At 35.3% G+C, this 25,242-nt stretch overlaps 2 protein-coding genes and 1 long non-coding RNA gene across 16 annotated transcripts in view; 2 read left to right on the top strand and 1 right to left on the bottom strand.

The window, feature by feature from the left end:
- Positions 1-1,401: 1,401 nt before the first annotated feature.
- Positions 1,402-4,251, top strand: LOC127986643 (uncharacterized). The gene is made up of 3 exons (XR_008160906.1): positions 1,402-1,597; positions 2,898-3,086; positions 3,201-4,251. It is a non-coding gene; the product is annotated as an uncharacterized LOC127986643 (long non-coding RNA).
- Positions 4,252-7,955: 3,704 nt separating this feature from the next.
- Positions 7,956-11,024, bottom strand: LOC127986641 (urokinase plasminogen activator surface receptor-like). Its single transcript, XM_052588957.1, has 5 exons — positions 9,472-11,024; positions 9,261-9,380; positions 8,803-8,934; positions 8,462-8,569; positions 7,956-8,341 (listed from the first exon to the last, which is right to left on the bottom strand). The coding sequence occupies exons 1-5, from the start codon at positions 9,518-9,520 to the stop codon at positions 8,151-8,153; spliced, it is 600 nt and encodes a 199-aa protein (XP_052444917.1). The 5' UTR covers positions 9,521-11,024; the 3' UTR covers positions 7,956-8,150.
- A 3,210-nt stretch (positions 11,025-14,234) lies between these two features.
- Positions 14,235-25,242, top strand: part of LOC127985541 (formin-binding protein 1) — a 63,236-nt gene continuing 52,228 nt past the window's right edge. For 3 of the 14 annotated variants that reach the window (XM_052587585.1, XM_052587588.1, XM_052587582.1), the window contains exon 1: positions 22,912-23,076. In XM_052587585.1, coding sequence (XP_052443545.1) covers positions 23,029-23,076 — 48 coding nt within the window. In that variant the 5' untranslated portion in view covers positions 22,912-23,028. Of the gene's footprint in view, positions 14,574-22,911; positions 23,077-25,242 lie in introns of those variants that run through there. The other 11 variants (XM_052587592.1, XM_052587591.1, XM_052587593.1 and 8 more) reach the window with 7 other exon arrangements.

The following is a 25,242-nucleotide window of genomic DNA, read 5'->3' as shown; positions in this document are numbered from 1 at the left end:
TGCTATTATAGATTATCAGCAATTGAACAAGATTTTAATGCGCATCTTTCTTATTAAATCTTTGTATTCCACCTCGTACTACACTTGATAGAGAATCACTTAAGACACTTTGCTGTAAACCTATTCCACATAATAATATTCAATAAAACTGTATGTTAACACGTAGGAGTTTGCTGCATGAATCCGTGAGTACGGTTTACAAATCCGAGGGAACGGATTGCGAAAGCGTGCGCACGGATTATGAATTCGTGGGTACGGATTCAAAAACCGAGGGTACGGTTTACAAAATCTAAGTGCACGGATTGGAAATTCGTGGGCACGGTTTGTTAATCCGTGGGCACGATTTGTTAAATCGAGTGAACAGTTTATGAATTCGTGAGTACGGTTTATAAACTGAGGGGACGGATTGCAAAACCGTCGCCACGGATTGCTTTTTTTTCTCCTACAGGTGACGTCCCGGGCTCCGTATACGGACATCACCGCAGCGAATGGTGCATTTACGTTATAGCCGCGGATATGAGACCTTACTCTGTAGTGGAAAACGCAGGTTTTAAGAACATGCTTAATGTAATTGAGCCCCATTACAATATTCCTTCACGAGCCCATTTCAGACAGACCGTAATTCCTGCTTTGTTCCAAAAAACATAAGCCCAAATAGAGAACCAATTGAGTAAAAACACACTAAATATAAAGAGTTATAGAGTTCCATATAAAAAGAGTTACATCTTTGTATTTGTTCATAACCACTACAACAATATTACATTTAATTTAAAAAAAATTTTTTATAAGGAGCTATTTTTGTTTTATACAGTATGCTGCTAAGAAAACACCATAGAAGATGGGTAAAGAATAGCTCCATCATTGTTCAATGTAAAAAAAAACACATACTTTGTTAGTTTTAATAAAACATTTTTTAAAAAATCAAGGAAATTTATCTGCCAATTTTTTCTTTTTGCTGTATCTAAAACGTACCGAACCGTACCGAACCGAACCGTGACATCAGTGTATTGAACCGAACCGAACCGTGAATTTTGTGAACCGTTACACCCCTAATATATATATATAGTCTATTCAAGCAATTGCCACCAATTCGAAAGTGAAAGTATAACGCGCACGCATTTATAAGCTATTTAAAAGCGAGGAAAAGTTACTTGAAAGAATTCATTAATACAATTTTTACATTTCTGAACTTTAATATCTGTTTCTTGAGTGTCCTTACCTGTAGACTGGTATTCCACTTAATATGTCCTTACCTGTAGACTGGTATTCCACTTAATATGTCCTTACCTGTAGACTGGTATTCCACTTAATATAATAACAGAAAATTAATCACATTTATTTAGCAGACATCATATGTTTTTACTTTCAGTTTTAGTTATAATGGTAAGATTTCAGTCTGTGTGTTTGTTTATTTCATCTCAAAACAGGTTGTAGCTACCGGTAACCATATTGCTTGTTTAACATCAACACATCTTGCTGTATGCTCTTCGTTTGAGAGGCTCCATGGCATCTGTTGGGTGGAAATGTTTCAAATCTCTGAAATATCTCAGAGAGATAAAGTATCTGGCGAAAGCTCAGCAAAAGGGATTAATGGATGGTGAGTGTATTTATAAGATATGTTTTTTTTATTTTTTTATTTTTACTATTTTTGGTGTTTGGAATAGATTAGAACAGTGCTGAATTTGGTATGAAGTAAATGTTGAGAGTTCTCACATGATATACCAAGACTCGCATGATTAAACTGCTGTATGTGCTGTAACTGGAATTTGTGTTAATGCAAAATGGTGGCTTAAGCAGAAGTAGATTGAAACCTTGGAGCTCATTTCCTTTTTACAGTTTAGTGTTCAAGGTCGACTGAATTTCTTTTTTCTTTTTTTACTTCTGGAACCCAACTGTTTCACTCTATATAGATATCCAAAAGTCTATCTTCAAAACTTAAAATCTCTTCAATCTGATTTTGTCCATATTTAAAACTGTTTTGCTATGCTTATCTGCTATTGTATTTGAGATTGAGAACATAACCTGCCCTATAACCTTATGTACTTCATAAATCCATCATTTAAATATCTCAGTTTTATAGAAAATGTTATATTGTGTTGAGACCCATGGGATATGAGAAATATTTTAGGATATTATAATAATAATAATAATAATGCATTTTATTTCATGGCGCCTTTCAGAACACCCAAGGTCACCTTACAAGCAATATACAGGTCACTGCATAAGACAAAACAAACAAGAAACAAACAGCATATACATATAAAGTGGATTTAAGTCTCAATAAAAAAAAATTATAAAAAAGCCTGTATAAAAAGATATGTCTTAAGACGCTTTGTAAAAGTCAACAAGCAATCGCTATTGCGAACATCGAGGGGAAGGGAGTTCCATAGGCGGGGGGCAACATGACTTAAAGATCTGGCACCCATAGAGTAGTAAGTCGAATCCGAGGTACCACAAGAGAAATTGAAGATGAAGATCTAAGTGCACGTGAAGGAGTATAAACCTGGAGAAGTTGAGTAAGGTATTGTGGTGCAAGATTATGAAGTGCCTTATAAGTGAGTAGCAAGATTTTGAATTCAACTCTATATTTTACTGGAAGCCAGTGCAATTGCTGGAGAACCGGAGAAATGTGATCAGTATAAGGTGTTCTATTATACAACTGTATCATGCTGCTTCAGATTTTTTAATTGTATAAAATTGCCTCTATAAGTCATTTAATTTAAATAAAATCAAGTTGAAAATGGTATAACTGAAAAAACGAAGCTGAAATTGGTTTAATTAATTTGAATAGTTAAATTAACATATGTTGCCATGGCTTTTCCTTTTACAGTGTAAACAAAAAACATACTCAGTTGCTGCCTTATTGCTAAATTTGATGTAATATTTATTTAAAACAGAAAAATGTCAAATGGACATTGTGAGGAAAGGTGAGGAGAGCCTAAAGTCCAGCATACAGCATTCTGAGCATCAGAAAAGTGTGAACGATGATAGGATACAGATGGAGAACAAACAGAAAGAGTCACAGTTAAGAGCAACTAATACTCTGAAACGTAGATGCAACAGCATGGAGAAACTGAAACCAGATTGTAAGTATTTTATTACATTAACCCTTATTGATGAATTCATGACAAAAAGTTTTTTCCAACCTCATCATTAGTGAAAATTATAATCGTAAATAATCTGTTTTCTTTTGCTTTCAGATTTTAGGCCTTTCTCATTTTTCTTAGAACTTTCAAGCACTTGACATGGGTTTGTTCACCATCTTAAGCAACGTTTGTAGCCTTCATTGCTACACGCTTGGGAGGCGCTCTTTTGTCCCTGTGTTAAACACACAACATTTCTATTCAACTTTCATTTCATTATCAATCCCAGAAAGCAGGCTCACACAATGAATGTTTTATTTTTATGTTTATATTAGATATATGCCACTGTATTTGTTTGTACTTATTGCTCTTTATATAAACTATTAATTATATGCACTTAATATAAGTGCTGAGCTATTGATTTTATGAAGTATCTCATGTGAAGCCTCACATCATATGAAACTAAAGTGTTTTTGTTGGTTGCTCTGGTATCTTAATTCAGATTTATTTAAACAGAATAGGAATAAATATTTAACACAAGAAACATAACAGTAAAAATAAAAATATACATACCTGTATATTCTATAACCCTACCCCTAAACTTTCTGCATTTTTACATACATCATTCTGTATGAATTATAAGCTTGTTTCCTCATAGGGACTTATGGGAAATTTTTCCCATAAGGTTAGAATTTACTGGTGTTACTTGTGGGGACATTTGGTCCCCATTAATACCAGTACACAAATACACACATCCTCTGAATATGCATTTTATTTTCTATGTTTAAACTGTGACTGTACATAGTAACCTACAAAGGGTGTATCAACTGTACCAGCTTGTGTATTTCTTCAAATACTATGTTAACCTTTTAACGTTCATGTTAGAAAATGTGTCCATGTTTATTACAATTTGAGTAGTTTGTGTGCAAATGTGACATTTTACCTATTTTCATAACACTGCACAACTAAACGGCATGTGACCCAATAGGACACCGATCTGGGTATGTGATACACTGTCTCAACCGTACCCCACTGACAATCTCAAAAAAGACCTTGCATGGCACAATGTCATCAGAGACGGACGGGGAGTGAAATATGGCCCTGGATTTTCTCCAAAATAAGCCCACCAAAACCATCAATTTGTAACCATTAAAACAATTAAATAATGGTATCATGTTATGTGTTTTTTGGGACATATTACATTATGATTTAATGGTTTTAACAAAAGCCACTAACAGAAGGAGACCAATTAACAGTAGAGAACTACAGGCATCATTACAGTTTCCATTAGTTTCATTATAACAAGTAAAACCATTACAAATTATGTAATGGTTTCTATTTTTTTTTTATCTCTGTAGGAAATTGAAATAAATGTATTATTGTATTAACTAAAATATTTGAAATCAATAGAAAAAGAGAAGAATGCAAAATGTATAATATGACAATAATAAGCATAACCCTAGAATCCAGAAACCTGAAACAACAGAATTCTTCAATTTAAGCATTCACCTCTCTCTCTCTCTCTCTCTCGCTCTGTGTGTGTGTGTGTGTGTGTGTGTGTGTGTGTGTCATGTTAATCAGGATTTTTAAGATTATTTAAGAGCTTTAAAGACCTTTAAGACCTGCACTTCACATTTCAGCCTTTAAACTATTTTAAAACTATTTTAGCTTTTTGTCAAACCACTGGTTCACATTTAAAAATATGTAGCAAAAATAGCAGAGGGCTTATTGAAAAAGCTAATTAATCATTGAACTTGGTAAAAAGATAATCTGTTTACCAACTTGACTGGAAAATGCTGTTTTAATGGTCAGTTTTCCATTTTTTATTTGCTAATCTTATTGTATGTTCACATTAGAGTGCACGTCCTACTGATAGACTGTATAAAAACCATAGACAGTAAAAGAAATGGACACAGCGACCCAATTGGAACTCAACTGAGACAATTGAAGCCCATTTTTAGCGTTTTTATCACTTCCGTTTCTGACGCGCAGACTCAAACGAAGCTTGACGACGTCAGCAACCTGTCTGACAGATGTACATCTTCTAGTAGCTGTGCGTACAAACTGCCATCGTAAATCTTGCAGAGAAGGCGAGCTTGAGCGGGGAGTTCTTTGGCGTGAGTGAGCGGGGGTAAGTATTCTGATTAATTATTTTGTATAGTATTTTAAAACGTAACGCCAGTATGCCATATTAAGTTAATTGCCTGTGAGCTTCTCCTCCTGTCTGTACGGTAATGCGACAGAGAGTCGAGTGGTTATGACGCAATCGTTAGCCTATTTTTTTACAAAAACTGTTTCTACGGGGCCATAATGTAACATAGAAGGTAATGGAGCCCTTTATACATTGTCGTGTATCTTTAGAAATAAATAATGGACAAACGGAGTCTTTAAATGCCTCAGATGTAAAGATATTCGCTGTCAAAGTGACGCCAAAATGAATGGGAGTCAATGGGATGCTAACGCAAGTGAAGTTCTGCTACAAGATGTCGGCACGCAGCCGACTTCAACTTCCGGTCGACTTCCTTGCCGCCTGGTTTTTTAGCACTTCCGTTTCTGATGCGCAGACTCATTCTGAGTCCCAATTCACATAATATCTGTCCTAAATACTATGCGAAACTAGAATTAGTACGTCCCAAATCGTAGTATGTTGAAAAGAGTATTCCAAAGATACCCGGATGGTCTACTATTTCCAGTTAGAATTCAAAGTGCAGATCAATGCACACTCCAAGTGCTTATATTGCCCACAACCCATTGTGTGCGGGAGGGAGGAGCTTTGCGATGGCTTTGCGGTGGTGTAAACATGGCAGCCGGATGTAGCAGCGAAAAAAAAACGATGAGAAAAAAAGATGGGAATAGTAAATAAAAATTTTATTGGACATAAAGAATGAATGAAACATTAACAGTTGTGGTGTGCGTAACTAGGCAACCACGGTGTCGTTCACGTTGCATGACGTCATCGAAGTATGTCACAGAACGTGCATACTCTTTTGCTACACACTCAAAAGTATGTACTTTTTCCTCACAAAAAAAGTACATACTTTTAGGTCGTATAGTAGGCGAATTGGGACTCAGCACCAACAGGAGGAGGAGGGGTCAGTTTTACTCTCTTTTTTCTACACTCGGTCTGAGGGAATCCTCTTTCAGTCAACCAGGAGACATGGAAAACAGCGCATACCGCAGGAACGGTATCATGGAAAATATTAATGATTTTGAAACCGTGAAATTGTCAAATCACGGTAAACCTTGAAACGGTAATAGGCCCATATATAATCATAATTATACAAAGAAACAAACAAACAAAAAACAAACAAACACTTGAAAACATGAAAAATAGTACGAATAAGTGATGGACAAGTACAATGCTTAATCAGATGCAGTCAAAAAAGGTGAAGGCTGATTTAAAAACAAATTACAATTTAATGATGAAAAACAACGAAATTATATCCCTCCCCCCAAAATATGTCCACCTTGAAGATGCAGTCCACTTTATGTTAAAAACCAATTTTGATACAGTGTAAAGTTCTATGAACTCACATTATACTGCATGTCATTTAGCATTTTTTATTATTGTTATTAAAGTGGCAGTTATTACAGTTAACATTTTCTTTCGAGCTGCGGACAATCATGCATTTTCTGAGAAAAAAATGAAAATGTATGAAATAGCCACAGAAATACAATTACTGAAACCTGTTTAAGTGTCCTCGATCAAGAATCATTACTCGATTACATATTCAGGTCAAGACTCCAGCTCATCTTTTTTTTTCTCGCTGACAAAGAAAGAGTCAAACAGATTTGATTGTATAGACAACAGACTTTAAAAAATTATAGTGGTTAAATCCTAATATTAGTAGTTTTCAGATCATTAATCGGCTCAAACATTCTGCAGCTGATTCAAGAAAAGCATGTATGTTTGTGTCTTGGAATGAACAGAAACAAGATCTTGTGTCAATAACTAAAGTTAAAAGGGAAGTTCTAAGGTAATTTGCTTAAGCAAACTAAATGCCACCATCTCAAAGATTACATTAAAATGTCATATTGCCCTATATTATAAAACCTAAAACTGTAACGTTAGTTCTGAATGATTTATTATCTGCTTAAATCATTTATTGATCTCTCTGTTCTCACATTAAAGCCGTCTTTCCACAGGATTGGGTTGCAAGCTTTGCTGTCATTATTCACATGCTCCTGCCAAAATTACATTTCATCATTGTTTATAGTATATATGTTTTTTCTTTTGTTATTTCAATTATCATTTTGCCAATCATTTAGGCTATATTTTGCCAATAAACGCAATAGCCTATACTGAATAATACTTTACATGTAACATTTAGGCTACTACTGTAGGCTACTCCATATATTTTTATATTTTTTTTACCACCCACCTGCCTAGAATGTTTTAATTCCTTAATCATACATTTATATCCAAGCTTTCTAAAGAGATATTTCTAATGTCTGTGAGGCAAGACTATATGCAGAGTTTTTTGCTAAATATTACTTCTCAACATAGGCCTATCTATTTTACAGTCCTGTTCCTCATGTACATACTATGTACTTATTATAGTAATTAAAATAACTATGTAATAACTAGGTACTAACCCTGAACCTACCCCATGTAGTTACCTTGTGTTACCAGAAATTTTGTAAGTACACTATAAGTACATGTTAGTACACGTACTGTAAAATAAAGTGCAACCATATTTCCTTTATTACTTATGATCTGTAACTGAACAGCACTCCTTTTAGTGGGATATTGTTATATAAACAAACCTCAAAATAAAAGTTAAAGAGTTTATCTTGTTTGAATAATTCGATAATTATCACACATGCTTATTCTGAACATAATGATCATAGTTTAAGAATTAAAACAAAAAGTTTTGTAGTAATGATTTATTTTTAATTTTTTTACAGCATGACGAGCTGTATTAAATGTAGTGTTTTAATTCAAAATGTCACATCAGAATGTCACCGCAAAAACTAGAAAGGCACCAATGATGCACAGTACAGAGAAAGCACAAGCTCTATATTCAGTGCAGTGTGTCTGATTGTAGATGTGAAGATCTGCTGGATTCAGTGCAGCAGGATGAAGGAGAGCAGAGAACAGCAGAGGAACAGGAAGCTCTGAGAGATGCTCTGAACACCGTTACACAGATTCCCTGAACAACACGAGGCTTCCTGAATATCTCTAACCGATGTTTCAGCATCACAGATAGATTTAGAGACACAGCCTTTTACAACTGTTGACTGGCCACCTAAAGTCCCTGATGAAAAGAAAGAAAAGAGAGGTTAGTCTGAGCTGGAAACTGGTAAATGTGATCTGTATGTGATCTCAAACATCAGAGAGACAAAAATAATGACTTGTTTTTTTCCCAGATTCTCACCTGAGGCTTTAAAGCAGCGGTCTTCACTCCCTGAACACTTCAATATGTTTGAGCAGCTCTTGTCATCACAGGAGTAACACATCTTTCCGTTGGGGACAATAGAGGGATCTACAGGATAAAAACATGCACTGTCTTATCTTCTGTGTAAAATATAAACATGTAATGAAATAACACTCTGTTAGCTGCTCCTTTAAATCAAATCACAACTGACAAGCTGCACTCCGTATTGTATAATTGGTTTTTCCCTTTTTTTTTTCTTTTTGGAAGTAAAATGAGAGTTGACTTTAAGGATTTATTTTATTTATTTAATTTTTTTGCATATGGTCGGTAAAGCATGATACCTGGAGCGTCTTGGAAGTTGCACCGGTCTGTGTTACAGCACGCAAATGATGTCTTTCCAACACCGATGTTCATGGATCCACTTACACAGTCAGCAATACAGTCTTTAGCTTTCACTTTAGTACCACTGCCAACTAAAACATGAGTGATTCAGGAAAGACCAGTTTAACACATTATTTTGACAGAAAATTAACTCAGAAACATCAAAATGTAGCATTTTCCCATTCGATACAATCTCAGTTAATTACATTTTAATATAAATGATATTGTGCATAAAAAACTGAGAGAAACAAATTAAGTAACAGAAATATAAATCGAATATTCCGTGATTAAAATCATAAATTCTGTGAGGAATTCAGCAGTTCTGTAAGACATTTCAAGTCTAGCAGCAGCAGTAAAAAAAAAACACCAGCATCTCCATCAGTTATCAGTGAATTTCAATCCATCATATTGTACTTACCAACATTTACTACCGTTGTTGAACTCATGCACTTCGAACGTCCACTGGGACATGTTTTTATATTTTGACTTGCACAAGAGCCCAACAGACCTGAGCACTCATAACAGCTGAGAGAGTGTCCTTTAGAAATAAAACACAGAGAGAGAGAGAGAGAGATGTTAGTGATCTGCATTTGTATCCAGAAACATTACGAACATAATTTGTTTTGTACCTGCAGTGAACAGAAGGAACAGAAGAAAAGCTGAGATTTGCAGATCCATCGTTGATCAGGAGCTGAATGAAGTGACACCTGTTTCAGCGCTCATTTATAGCTTTTCAAAGGGGAAGGTCTTAATGAGAAAATGAAAGGTTAAAGTAGACATTACTAGAAAATGAAACTTTAGCTTACATCATTTACATGCCATTTAATTATAAAGGGAGGTTTAATGAATTATAACTACTTAAACCAACCATCCTAAAATGAGTTTGTCAAAAAAATGAAAGTCATGGGTTCAATGCTTTCTGTCCTCCATTATTCTTCAAAGAATCTTTTTATGTTCTGCAGAAGTCATACATAAATTGTTGAGTGATTCAGGTATTGCCTTCACTCTTAAAAATAAAGGTGCTTTAAAGGTTCTTCACAGCAATGGCACAGAAGAACCATTCTTGGTTCCACAAAGAAGCATTCAGTCAAAGTTTCTTTAAAGAACCATCTGTCTTACCTTTTTATAATCTGATATACCTTCATCAATGTTCTTTCTTGAACCATTTAGACAAAAAGGTTCTTGGCATCGTGAAGCACCTTTATTTTTAAGAGTGTATCTTTAGTTGAGGATCGAAGGTTATTGAAACACCAGGTCAATATTAGTTTCTATGATCTTTTCACTTAAATACATAACAGTGTTATAATGAGCTAAACGTTAAAGGATTACAATAGATGTAGTTCATTAGCATGATTTTCACCTGAACACACTGTTTTACATTTTTATACTCCTAAATATTTTATAAGATCTCCTATATTTAGCTTTTAGTAAAATATGATGCCTGTATCATCCCCTTGGAATTATAAGGTTCTATCTGACATTTTTGTCAAAATTGAGTTATTCACATATTCTTATTCAGTGACAACGTATTTATATTATGTGATAGATTTTTTAATGCTCTTTACATTTTGGTACTTTTTATTTAAATAAACAACAAAGTTGTTTCTATACAGTTGAATGGAATGCAAAAACTCTGAAGCTCAAAATCTCATCGGAATCATCATTATATCTTCCTTGACTGCAAACAACAGCAGATTCGTGAATCCATTACAGATGATTGGTGACATTACCACCAGATCTTAAAAAGACACTCATGTGATCCTCGAGAAAACAATCCCTCTTGGATAAGAGGTTTGAACCACTGTTAGATCCATGTTTCAAGTCTGTTTTTCTGTCACATTCGAAAACAAAACCCACACTGAAACACAGGAGTGCAGCAAGCCAAACCTTACAACAAGAAGAAAAGAACTTAGAACTGAACCATACAGGGAAAAATAAATACTGAGGGAGGACAAAAGGAACAGATGAGACTAAACAATGAATCAGTGAGTAACTATACAAACTATAGAAACTGGGACTAAACACAGCTAAGAACTAGAATCACAACCAGAAATACAGATCATACTGTATGTGGCAATTTCTTTTTCTATTGTTTGCTTTCAGCCCTGTTGCATCCTGTATGTTAGTCAGTCATGCAAGCAAATTAAATAAGTTTATATATTCACTTTGGATGGGACTCAAGGAGATGTTCAGTATCACCTTCAAACTCACATTTTTCATGTTCGTTAAAACATTTGCAATGCAAACATGAACATGCAAATGTGTATTGTTAAGGAGAAATTTATGTTGTTTCTTGTAAATCTCTACAAAGAGCATTTCAATTTTGTAAATCAAATCATTTTTCAACATTTATTTTATCTTGTTAAATAAATCAGTGCATGCAAAATATATAAATTATGTTGTTTGTTGTGCAAATATCAGCTGGAATGTATGGTTTTGAAGTACATTATGCACATGACACAGATTTATTTGTGCATTCAATTACAGATACATTGAACTATTGTGGATTTATAATGCATAAATTTGTAGGAGCACTTCAAATATAGTATTTGTGGACACATGCTGTGTTAGAGGATGCACACAGTGACATGAGTATAGTCTTCTGAAGTATTATAAATGAATGCTTACATGTTTTATAAACATATTTATATTAAAATAAAATAAAAATTCACTATAGAAGTAACAAAGTGTCTTTTTGTACTACTTTCCTTACTGACTTGTTTAAAAAGCAGGTTAAACTATTTAATAAAATATTAAAGGCGAACTGGACTGTTTAAGCCACAGACTGTATAAAACAGCATACAATATAAACTAGAAAATATGTACAGTGTTCTCACTGACCAACTTAAATTGTTTTGTAAATATAAACAAAGTTGGATGAATGCAGCATAAATAAATAAGTAAATAAATAAATACAATGCAAAATAATAGGCAATTGTTTTTTTGAATATCATATTGTTTTAAAAAATTCTAGAATAATCAAGTGAATAGAACAATGATCTGCATGTCATTATTGAAAATATACTGCACTTCATAAGGAGAGAATAAGATGACCACAGACTGCTGAGCGGGTCAGATCTTGTATCAAGTGAGATTTGTTTATATTTACAAAATACAAAACAGAGTTGGTCAGTGAAAACAGTAGAGAGCTTTTCTTTGAACATTTGTCTGTTAAATCAAGAGAATTAACAAATCACACATTGTAGATTTGCTAGAATCGGTTTCCAACTTTTCTGGTTGTATAAAAACCTTTGCTTCTTGATAACATTTCTGAAACAAAATATGAACAAACTATTCCAACTGTAAGCAATTAACATCCACCATGTTTTTCTAAGCAGAAGATTTGTGAATGTGCGAAACTTCCAGTTCATTTGCCACTGTAAATAACTAGAAAAATAACAAAATGCAGTGAACAAGCAAACCATTTGAGCTAAAACAAAACAAAACAGTGTTTATGATTATTATAAACAAATAATATGACCACAAATACCAGTCTGCAATATCAGCAAACAGACGTCTTATTTACACAGTTAAAATAACTGGAAGCAAATGATGCCGCTGGCTTCACACATTAAGTTAAAAAATGACCACAGCCACTATAACTATCACTAAAAATCAGGCGGATATTTGTCAACTCTATCTACCCAGCCAATATGGTTTAAAAACAACAAAAAAATCAAAATGCTTTCTGATATTTTGGTAGAAACAAACAAGAACATAACAGAACAATAACATATTTAAACCTAGTCTATCAACTTTTATTTTACATTCTGGAGTGCCAAACTCAGAGCTTGTATAAGGCTGTTGTCCTGTAGAATTTAGCTCTAACTTTAATTAAACCAGAGGCACGGTCAAGCTCAGACCAGTGAGCAACGTTTTGCACTGTTTCCGACATGTTTCCTGGAAACAGTGTGCAACGGGGAATGGAGGATAGGGTTTGAGTTAAGTTTTCTTGTGTATGGTGGGACAGTCAAAAATGTCAGCCCAGTCAGCAGCAACATGTATATAAACCACACGGTATTAAAGAGACAGCTTGCACAATGTAATTCACATCAAAATAAATTCACAATAGCAAGTATATCGTTTGCACGTTTATGTACATTAAAGGCAAATTAACTGAAATAATAAGAGCACAAGTATAGATCTGAAACTTCTTTAAGTCTGTCTAAATATCATTTAGTAATTGCAATGTCTTCTGATCCTTTCCTTAGGCACTAATTTATTGTAACATAAAAATACTATACATATTTATATATTTTGCTATTGTATTGTGGAGTGTCACTTTCATATACTTTTCAATACTCACCTGATTATATAATTATTTTACAAAATCATAGCACAAAAACAATGATCATCAGTAATGATAAGCCTAATACTCACAATAAAAATAACAAGGTCATCATAACACAGTCTCGGAGGTAAGAAGTGGATTATCCTTCACCTGAAATCTTTTTCTTTTCATTCTGAAATGTTGGATCACAATAATTATAATCACATGTGGGATTTCAGTGATATTTAAATTAATAATATCATTACAATATTTTAATATAGTTTTGCAATGTTAACATTTATTTATAATTTATTGGTTTGACTGAATTCCGAAACTGATTTGATACTGAATGCTGTGTAGTATACTACTTTAAAAACCAGCATGATCTCAGAGACTGAAATGTCACTTTAGAGGACTAAACTGAAGGGATAAATAAGTGATTTAGGACAGTAAGCTGTTTAAAAAGTCTGTGCATCAAGTGGATCAATCTCACTGACTTCAATATGCTTAAATCCAGTATTATCAGAAACATTCAGAAACATTGAAGGCGTATGTCCACTAGATGTCGCTGCGAGCGTGTTTTTATTCCAACAGCCGTCTTTATTCACGTGCTCCTGTCAAAATTACATCTCATCGTTAATGAAGGTGCATTGCAGAGATCATTACAAATACCTGTTAATATTGTAAACATAAATTTAATTCCATAATTATGATGAGACAACGCAATCGTATTCAAACCACTAATTAAACTTACTATGAATTTTTTTTTCAAATGTCACATTATCATATTATCATACTTTTTTAAATATTAATGAAATATGTATTCATGTAGCCTATAAAGCACTTTTCAGCACCCAAAAGGGAACATGGCATACCATGAGAAATAACAACTTGTTAAATAACAGCTCTTTTTGTTTTGAAATGCTCGCCATCTGTCCAGCGAGTGAATTATCATCACTTATCGATTTTTTTTAAATCCTCCGTTCTACGGCGTGCGCGCTCCCGCCAGTGCAGTTGTCACCGGGGCAGCAAAGCGCGCTCCCGAGCTCTGCGTCTGTCTCTGAGAGAGCGTGCGCGCGTGAGTGAGAGAGAGAGAGAGAGAGAGAGAGAGAGTGTGTGTGTGTGTGTGTGTGTGTTTGTGTACTTGAACATCATGCTTCTGCAGTTCCGTGCCGTTTTGAGGAAACGCGCGTGCAGAATCGCTGCTTTTTAGGTGTCTTTCTCATATCAGGAAGAAAGACAGAGAGTCAGTGAGCGAAGCCTCTGGAGACACACACCCACCCCCCACGCAAACACACACACACACACACACACACACGGCGCCTTCACTCGCGCACAAGCCGAGGAGCGAGAGACGCACTGGTGTGTGGTTTGGAGTGCAAACACTCATCTGAACGCACGAATCGTGGATTATTACGCGAAGAACGCTTGGAAACCATGAGCTGGGGAACCGATCTATGGGTGAGTTTGTATCTTGCGTGACGGGGGTCGATTAACACGGCCACGGGCTCAGATAACGGGTTCACGGGGACTGTGCGTAAAGCCAAGCCGCTTTGGGAACACCAGTGCATGTGAACAGCAACTGCATCTTACACTGACAATGTTTATAGAGTGTGTCAGTGTGTATTTAATACATATATAATGCACATCATCCGCGTAATTGCATCTCGGTATATTTGTATAGTTTTACATATTCAAGATTCAAGATTTTTATTTGTCACATACATTGAATGTAAAGTAATATATATAGATATGCAGTATTTTTATATGCACATTTACATACTCTTATACTATATTATTTCTATCTATCTATCTATCTATCTATCTATCTATCTATCTATCTATCTATCTATCTATCTATCTATCTATCATAGTAATGTTCCTGTGGCTCAGTGGTAGAGCATTGTGTTAGCATCGCAAAAGGTTCGATTCCCAGGAAACACAAACATACTTTTGAAAAATGCTTAGCCTGAATGCAATGCACTGTAAGTCGTTAAAGCGTTTGCTAAATTAATAAATATAAAAAGTATGGATGCATGTAACCCTGGACCACGAAACCAGTCATAAGTGTATTGTTTTTTATTGAGATTTATACATAATCTGAAAGCCGAGAAAATACATTGATGTGTGGTTTGTCAGGATAGGACAACATTTGATTATCTGAGGGTGTAAAAAAATATTGAGAAAATCACCTTTAAAGTTGTCCAAATGAAGTTTTTAGCAATGCATATTACTTGAACAAAAGTTAAGTTTTGATATATTTATGGTAGGAAAATTTACAAAATAACTATATGAAACATGATCTTTACTAGTTATATCCTTATGATTTTTGGCATAAAATAAAAATCTATAATTTTGACCCATATACAGTGTATTTCTGGTGCTTGCTGCAAATAAACCTGTGCTACTTATGACTAGTTATGTGATCCAGGGTCACATATATGCATGGAAAAATACACTTTCTATGTAATCATATGTAGATATGCATTCTAGACCAGAATGTCTAAATAACATTTTAGTTGCATAGCCTATATATCCTCTTTATAAATATATAAATATTCAGAAAATATCAGATATATTCAGTTAATATAAATATGGATTAGTGACCCCAGTATGTGCACTTTTTAGTGTAGTTGTGGTTGTGTGTATACTGTGATATCAGTGCAGATGTCTAGGTGTCTCATTTGTGTTTGTGTTATTGGAGGTGAACCATCTTGGCCTCAGGACAGCACTTTTCATCTTCTTCAGTCTGCTGTTGCTTGTTGTCACACTGGGGTCTGTGTATCATCTCTAGGGGCCTGTTGTACTTGTCCATGCTCCTCAGGGTATTTTTAGTCCATTGTGGTGCGGAAATGTCAGCCACACTATCTTGTGTGCTGTGGTCCAATGCAATGCAAATTTCAACACGAGAAGCAGATTCTGTAACAAATTATTATAATAGGAGAGATAGCATGTCTTAGATGCCCAGAGCTACTTTTAGATATCAAAATCTAGTAATTCGGCTTATAAAGCCTAGGATGACCTGACATCTTAAATTTGTGTCTATGATTTTATATTTAGCATAAAATTACCAAGATTTTAAAGATTTCTCTATATATTTTTTCTATGATATATATTGTGAAAAGTGCTAATATGTGTTTTTCAGGAGTCTGATTTAATGGGCTTTTTGCAGGTCAGGCCGGAGAGACCCCTGATGCCAGGGGCCCGATCGATCGCTAACTGTCTTTGTCTGAATTGATCAGCTTTTACACACTGTGTTGACAGTGGCTCTGTGACCCACGCTGAGCTGTGTAATGCAATTGCTGTGTATTTTACTGTCCTTCTATTGTAAGTCACAGAATGAGAATCAGTGACTTTAGAAATCTAGAACTAGAGTTTGTTAAAACAGTAATGCACTGTTATGCATTACAATGATTTTATCAAGGATAAGGAGTGTGAAGGGTGGATTTATAATCCAGTTTTGGAATTGCAAAAAATTGCAAAAAAAATTATGTTTATCTAGAAACTGCATTTTTAACTTTTTATGGTAAAAACATGTTGCATACTGGAAATTTAGCGGTGCATTTACTATATGACTCGTGTATGACTCACACACACACACACACACACACACACACTAAAGAGCCAAGTAACCAAGGAGGCCACTATCGTGCGTCACAACATAAGCTGCTGTCTGCCATGTTGTGGATGCCCACTGGCACTAAACCAACATACACACACATAAACACAAACCTGCGGGTTGTTCTCTTAATCTCATGCATACTCGACTCTTTCTTTTATTAGGGCCTGTTTATTGTATTTTCTCTTATCAGCAAACTAAACCGAAACCCTCAGCAAATACGGGATGACCCTTTCTAAAAATCAGCACTAACTTAAAATTAGCAACATCCTTTATGTAAAAGAGAATAAGAGATGAGCTGAATACTACATGGATGATTTCTCCTATAAAGATATGACCGGAATTGGAAGAGTAGCATGCATTTCATGACAAATTCAGCTAATGTGCATTTGTTGTGCCTGTGACTATGTATAGAATAGCATGCAAACATACTTCTCTTATCTCTTATCTTTAAAATATAGGAAGTACAGTACAGTATGCTGTTTTAGTTTTTAGTTTTTGAGCATGCACGAGTCCAGCACTTTATTGTAAACATGGAAGCGTGTGACTGCAGTTGGATGCTTAGTGAAAACCTGATGAAATCTCATAACGACTACATATTTTCTCTTTCCTGCTTGTATGAACACACGCACCCGGCTAATGAGATGTTGAGATGTTATCATTTCAACAGTTTCTCATTGTCTTTAATTTTTTTTACGTCTGTTTAGCAGGTGAGCTCTTTCCTACTTCAGCGTTTTTAGTTTTCTCCTCTTTCGGCTACATTTTCTCATTCTGTTTGATTCTTTCCTCTCTTTTGTCTGTCTTCCTTTGGCTTCAGACTCACGCCGTGGGTCTCTGTTGTAGGAGAATCCGATCAAATGATTCATCCCTGCTGATCATTTAATCTCAGTGATTCAGAGGATCATCCCTGCTGATTAACTAGTGTTGATTCAGTGAATCAGCAGGGCATCGATTCATTTACATTTAATCATTTAGCAGACGCTTTTATCCAAAGCGACTTACAAATGAGAACAATAGAAGCAGTCAGGTCAACAAGAGAACAACAACAGAATACAAGTGCCATGACAAGTCTCAGTTAGTCTAGTATAGAACGCATAGCCAGGTATATATAATTTTTTTTTTTTTTTTTAAATGAAAAAAAGAGAGAAGAAAAGGAAAAGTACTGGTGTTAGTAGGTTAAGTGCAGGCGAAAAAGATGAGTTTTTAGATGTTTCTTGAAAATGAGTAAAGACTCAGCTGTACGAATTGAGATTGGGAGGTCATTCCACCAGCTGGGCACAGTCCAGGAAAAGGTCCGTGAGAGTGATTTTGAATTTCTTTGGGATGGCACCACAAGGCGTTGTTCACTTGCAGAACGCAAACTTCTTGAGGGCACATAGGATTTAACCAGTGAGTTTAGGTAAGTTGGTGCCGTGCCAGTGGTCGTCTTGTAGGCAAGCATCAGTACCTTGAATTTGATGCGAGCAGCTACTGGTAGCCAGTGTAACCTGATGAGGAGAGGAGTAACATGAGCTTTTTTTGGCTCATTGAAGACAACCCTCGCTGCTGCATTCTGGATCATTTGCAGGGGCTTGACAGTACATGCAGGAAGGCCCGCCAAGAGAGCATTACAATAGTCCAGTCTAGAGAGAACAAGAGCTTGGACAAGAAGTTGGGTTGCTTGCTCTGACAGGAAGGGTCTAATCTTCCAATTCATACAGAGAAGTGAACAACAGTGGCTGTGAGGAATGCTTGACTGTATTTGGCCACTTGGTTACAAAGATCTGGAATGCTATTGACTGTTTTAAAGAAGAATGCTGGAATGTTATTAGCCCTTTCTTGCTTATTACAGCCACAAAATGGCAATCCATACCCTGCAATTTCACTTATTAGATTTGTGTGTGTGTGTGTGTGTGTGTATTGCATGACTAGTTTTTCTTACCCAACAGACCACAACAGAATGCAGTGTGACCAAAGTAGTTCACTAAATCCTCCAAAACTGATCAGTATTTAATACTGTGCAGAACAGCTATTTAAGTGCAATGCAATTGAATGGGGACTGGAGTTGTTGAGCTACAAAAAGCACATAAGTCTAAATGATGCATGTGGGATATTTGATCTCTTCAGAAGTCATACAGTATGTTTGTGTTAGGAAATGACTGATATTTCAGCAATTTTACACTGCAAACCTCTGAGGTGGACAGTCTCATTTGCACTTGTTTTAAATTTAAATATCGTGCATCAAAACAAATGACAAGAGGTTTGACTTCTATGTAATAAATGCATTAAACAAAAATTATTCTCATTTGTGTTGGGACTATTCACAATTGACATCGAACATAGGTAATGGGATTGTACTAGTCCCAATTTATTTTAGTTGTACAGGAAAAAAGAGCAGCATGAACATTCTGCAAAACATCTGCTTTTATGTTCAACATCAAATAAAGTTAAGAATGACATTAGGTTGAGTAAATTATTACTAAATTAAATTTTTGGGTGAACTAACCATGTTTTGGGAACTAGGGCTGCACATTTCGTGGGAAATATATGTCATGTTTATGCTAAAAATTTAGTAAAAAATGTGTATTTTGTTAATTTAATTTAATTGAATAAAAAATTTACGTTTCCTGTGTTCGTAGGGCTATTATATAAAAGATATATTATAATTAAAAAATATTATGAATAAATATTATATATAAATACTAAAATAATAATAATAATCATAATCATATTAATTAATTAGACAAAATAGATATTTCTATTTTAATATTTCAATGTAAAATATTTTAGAAAAGTATTTAAGAAAAAGATATGATCACTTTGATATTTATCAAGTATTGTAATGACACACTGTACCTTTAAATCTCTTCTCTCTCATTTTACCCTTGAGTGTGTCGTTCTGCAGTAGCTCTATAATGAAGAAAGGTTCTACTCTATCTCCATCCTACTTTACAGTCCCTCTGTGTGTGTATGTGTGAGGGATATATGGAGTGTGTCCTCAGTCTCTTCAGTGTATGGAGAATGATTAGCATGCGGTGAAATCCAGCGAGGGGGATGGTCTCGTCCTGTGAGGAGAAACAGGGAACTTAAAAGGGAAAAATAGATATGTTGGAGGTGAAGACTGTGTGTGTGTGTGTGTGTGTGTGTGTGTTTGAGTGTAGAAGCTGAAAGCTGGTGCATTTATGTGTTAGTAGTGACGTTATAGTAAATAATCACACACAGTTCATTCTCTTGTCAGAATACTTACGTTAGTGAGAATAAAAGCACTGCTCTTTCTTTATGTGAAATGCTCGGATAGATAAGAAGCCTCACGTTTGACCATGTGTGTGATTCATTTATACAGAAATACATGTGGTGTAGAAGCAATTATCACTCTGAATATCATAGTAAATTGCACAAACAATTGCAAAGACTTTGGAAAATAATCAGTTTTTTGGGCCTCTGTATCTGTGAGGCCTCTTATTTATCTCTGTACTTACACACATTTCTTGATTTCTCTCTGTGGTTAGCGGAAGGAAGTGGCATGACAGGAAGTGATGTGTACATCCTCATGAGATGCACTGTTGCACTGAAGTTGTGAGCGCTCTGAATGACTCGCAGTGTTTTGCAGCAGAGGTGGTTTCGCTGTCAGACTCTTTGTAGGCTGTATTATAGGTTCAGTGTTTCCTCTGAGAGTCGCACCACTGAAGAATGTGGTTCTGAGAAACAATACACCTCCAACCACTCATAATGACTGTTTTCATCTCTCTCTGTAGCAGCAAACATGAATCATGTGCAGTCCTTCTGGCACCGGCTGATGACATCATCTCCGATATACAATGGCACTTTCTAATGACATCATCCGTTTGGAATGCTGCTCTGTTATTTAGTTTAAGATTATATTATGAGCAATTTTATGAAACAACCTCTCAGGTTTTGTGAGTTTCTCTCATTCCATAATCTGTTATTCTATCTATCGTTCTGTTGCTCTGTCTTTAGATCTCTCTGTCTGTCGTTCTGTCTATGATTCTGTCACTCTATGATTCTATCTATCATCCTGTCTGTCATCGTGTCACTCTGCTGTATCTCTTGCTGTATCTTATCATTCTATCGTTTTATCTATCAGTTTGGTGCTCTATCTACTGTTCTAACTATTTATCATTCTGGCTATCTGTTGTTCCATTTATTGTTCTGTCGCTCCTTTGTTCTATCATTTTGTCACTCTATCATTCTACGACTCAATTTGTTGCTCAATTTATCAGTCTAGATATATAATTCGATCTATCGTTCTATCTATTGTTCTGTTACTCTATCTATCTATCTATCGTTCTATCGTTCTATCGTTCTATTTGTCTGTTCCATCTGTCGTTCTTTCACTGTATCATCTATTGTTCTGTTGCTCTGTTGCTCTATCTGTCATTCTATCTATCGATATATCTATCTATCTTCTAGCTATCGTTCTGTTGTTCCATTTATCGTTCTGTTTTTCTATCTATCACTGTTGCTCTATCATCCTAATTATTGGTAAGTTGCTCCATTTATCATTTTAACTATCGTATTCTATCTGTCTGTCATTCTAGCTATCGTTCTATTTTCCTGTTGTTTAATCTATCGTTTTGTTGATCTATGTATCTTTCTATGACTCTGTCTTTTGTTCTGTTGCTCTTTCCACTGTTCTATTGTTCAATCTATGGTTCTGTTGCTCTATATATTGCTCTATTGTTTTGTTGCTCTATCCATCATTGTATCCGTTGTTCTGTCTGTCTATCATTTTATCTATTGATGTGTTGCGCTATTGGTTTATGTTTTTTTCCATAATCGTTCTGTCGCTCTATCCAGCTATTTGTTCTGTAGCTCTCTCACTGTTTTTCATCTGTCGTTCATCTGTCATTCGATCTATTGCTCTGTCGCTCTATCTTTCAGTCTATTGTTCTGTGGATCGTTCTGTCACTCTATCTGTCATTCTATCATTCTATCTACAGTTCTATCAATCTATGAATCTGTCTCTCACAGTGTTTAAATGTCCAGCTAAAGCATTTATTAGTCTAAACAGTGGCCCACTTTTTCATTGCTCTCTACCCTCTTTTCCTCTAAACACATTTTACGTTTATTGGATTTTTACAAATACACAACATTGGTAAATGGAAAAAATTTTAAAAGCAAGAAAAAAAAGAAAAAAATAAGCTTGTTTCCAAGTCAAAATACACAAAGTTACATTTTTATATATGCTTTTGACTTGTTAGGTTGAATTAATGTGTGATAAATTAAGCATTGTTCTGAGTGCCTAGATTTTGTGTGATGGATTCATAGGTTTTATGGTGAATTATATTGTATTATTGCGAATCCGAGAAACCAAGTATGCTTTAATTTCAAGAACAACTCTTGAGTAAGAAAACAAGAGCTTTGTGGCTTTCCTGAGGAGGGCTTGTGTGTGTAGAGCCCCTCTGCCTGGAAGCTCACTAGAGAAGTCCATTCAGAGAGGAAGTCATGTGTGGCAAAACATGTGATTGTTTCAGAGACAGAGACAAAGAAAGAGAAGCGTATGTAATAGCAGCACATTTGACACTCCTTGCAGAAGCAGTCAAATAGGATGTTACTCAATTTTCCAGCAGATATGACATTTTGCAATTTCTGATTGGTGTAAAGGTGCTTCAGTGATGCTAAGTGGATTTGGACAGTGTCCAGGGTGTTGCTTATCAGAGTTTTTTTTTTTTCTTTTTTAACTAATAAGGATGACAAAAATACTAATAAGGATTACTAAAATAAATAAAAGCTAATTCAAAAAATTGGATACATTTTATAATAGTATATAAATAATTCTTAATTAACTGTTGACTTGAGGTTAGTCAAATTATAAATGATATAGACTAACTCTAAACTCAGAAACCATCATCTGTGTATTTGTATATTGTATATTTTGTATATTTATAAACCTTATACAAATAGCTAGGCCAGATCATAACCATATAAGAATAGTAAATGAAAAGCTGCTAATGAAATGGAAGACGTATATCTCTGTTCTGCTTTGAAACAGGAAATAAAACAATGAGAACCATTTATGTCATTACTGATAACCTTTACTGCAACCTTTAGGACTTTCACTTCTATTTGGATGTAAATGTCTGTAAGTGTTTGAACTAAGAGCTCAGTCGTGTGGGAATAAGGCAAGGTGGATGCTTACACACACACACAAACACACACACACACACACACTCTCACATTCATACACATATCTGTCATAGTCACATTTGGACACACTGACCCGACGTCTCAGCTGTCCTGCTCGTGTGTGGCTACTGTAACAGTGAAGGATATCAGCCCGTTGACTTTTGGGGAGTCATGGACCTTATTAAGGGAGAGACGCTGCTAAAAGTCCAGCTGTTACGGGTAAGTTAAGTTGAAGTTGTGTATCTGTGTGCTTGTATTTGGTGCACTATATGCTTTGACGTGAAGGTAAAGTCATGTCAGACTAAGGCAGGATATCTACTGGTTGATCTGATTGATTTAAGCATGGTTATGGCTTATAGTTTGAAGTAGTTTTAGTTTTAGCTATTGAGATTGAAAGGGAGACAATGATATAAATCCTGTTAATTTCCATGAAGAAATGTAACACTGTGCTTTCAAAATATTGCTCTGTTTGAGAATCCCGAAAAGCCTGAGCAAACTGACTGATTTAACCAATTGTTTCAGTTTGGGGGCGGGACTAACTGTTTGTCTGACCAATTGAAAACAAGGACAGTGTTGAGGGAAACCAGCTTGAAAACAATCATTATTTTTTGCAATTTAGGCTGCGTCCACACGAAGCTGGAGCTTACACCAATCTGATCTTTTATTTCTCTCACCTCAAGAAATATCCGCGTCCACACGAAACCACAAAATGATGTAGTATACATGCCAGACCAGCATGTGGCGCTGTAATTCTGCCACAGAGATACACTTAAAACAGAGAAGAAAACATGGACTATGCTCATAAACCTTGCGCGTTGTGCACAAACGAACATGGAACAATATATTTATTAATCTGTCTTAATGTAAGTTAATAAAAAAGACAATCGTTCAGTGTTTGTTCGTGTTTTTGTTGCTGTTACGTGACGTAGAGGTGTCTGACTAGGGGCGAGACGTGGACTGATGACGTTTTCATTTCAGAAAATACACGGATTCGCTGTCCACATGAAAACGCAAAGGCGCCGTTTTCAAATTTGTCCTCTCTAGGTCCCAGTTTAAAAAAATAGTGGTTACACTCTTCCGAAAAGCCGGATCTGTGCGGACGAAATTAAAATATTTGAGCGTATTGACAGAAATGCGTTTTTTACAGTTAATTAAATTATATGAAAGTGAGAAAGATATGGTGTATCGATTAAGTTTTTAACTGTAGCCACATGGTTGGTGTGTTAGACAGCAGAAGACCAATGAAACGCACGATCAGACGTGCACGTGCAGGTTAAATGTGTCCCGTATGGTGGACGTTTGCATCATCTGGATTTCAAGTTCCTGCTGAACCCAGACAATTGTTTCTGAAAATGGAAGATAAAAAGACTCCCTGCTGCTTTGCACGACCTGCAAATAGACTGTGAGACTGGGACACCTTCCATAAAAAAACACACACCAAAGCCCAACCCAGGACACCGCCTCTGGAATGACAACACACACACACACACACACACACACACACACACACACACACACACACGCATACACACACACACACAGGCTGTCCTGCTGCTGGGGTCACATTCTGCCCTGTAACTGGAGCCAACATGTTTCCTGCAGCATGTGTGTGAATATCTTGTGTGTGTGTGAGCATTTGTATTTGATCATGTAATGGACAACTTAAAAATAGTGTGTGCTTTGAAATCAGGATAGGAGAAAATTAGCTAGTAAAAGTGGAAAATAATTAGACACATTCCCATAATGTGAGCTGTGCTAGAAGCAGCGAGTGTTCTCGAGGGAAGTGTGCACCTGAAGTAGGTCACCTGATCTGAGAAACGCACACTCTGACTCTGTGGTGATGTTTTGTCATATAAAGCTGAAGATTTTAGACATTAAAACAAGGAACGTTTATCCAAAAATACTATTTCTAAACAATAATTCACTCCTTTCAAAATCATATGATTTAAGTTATTTTGTGGAGCACAAAATATGTTTTAATTTCAAGTTTAATTTTAGATTAGAGATTTTAGTAAATGTGTTTTTGTCTAATTTTAGTATTTTATTTAAGTAAAATTTTCTGTACATTTTATATATCGTTTTTAATGAGGTAAGTTTTTCATCCACAATACTGATACAGTGAAAGTGATGGGGACTGGGGCTGCTGGGCTCCAAATATGACAAAAATGTGTCATAAAAATGTAAGATGTGAAGCCATATGATAACTTTTGTATGAGGAACTGACAGAAATGTAAGACACTATTTGGTGGAAATATCATGTGAGATTATGTTCAAATATGATGAATCACATTAGATTTGATGTCAGTGAAATGAAACATCAATAAATCTTTTTTTGTAATATTTATTATTATTATTATTGTTAAAGATAAACATTAGTTGGTGACA

The sequence above is a fragment of the Carassius gibelio genome, chromosome B21 (assembly GCF_023724105.1).
Source record: "Carassius gibelio isolate Cgi1373 ecotype wild population from Czech Republic chromosome B21, carGib1.2-hapl.c, whole genome shotgun sequence".
Lineage (NCBI taxonomy): Eukaryota > Metazoa > Chordata > Actinopteri > Cypriniformes > Cyprinidae > Carassius > Carassius gibelio.
Note: the sequence above shows the minus strand (reverse complement) of the source record. Positions and strands in the feature narration are given on the sequence as shown.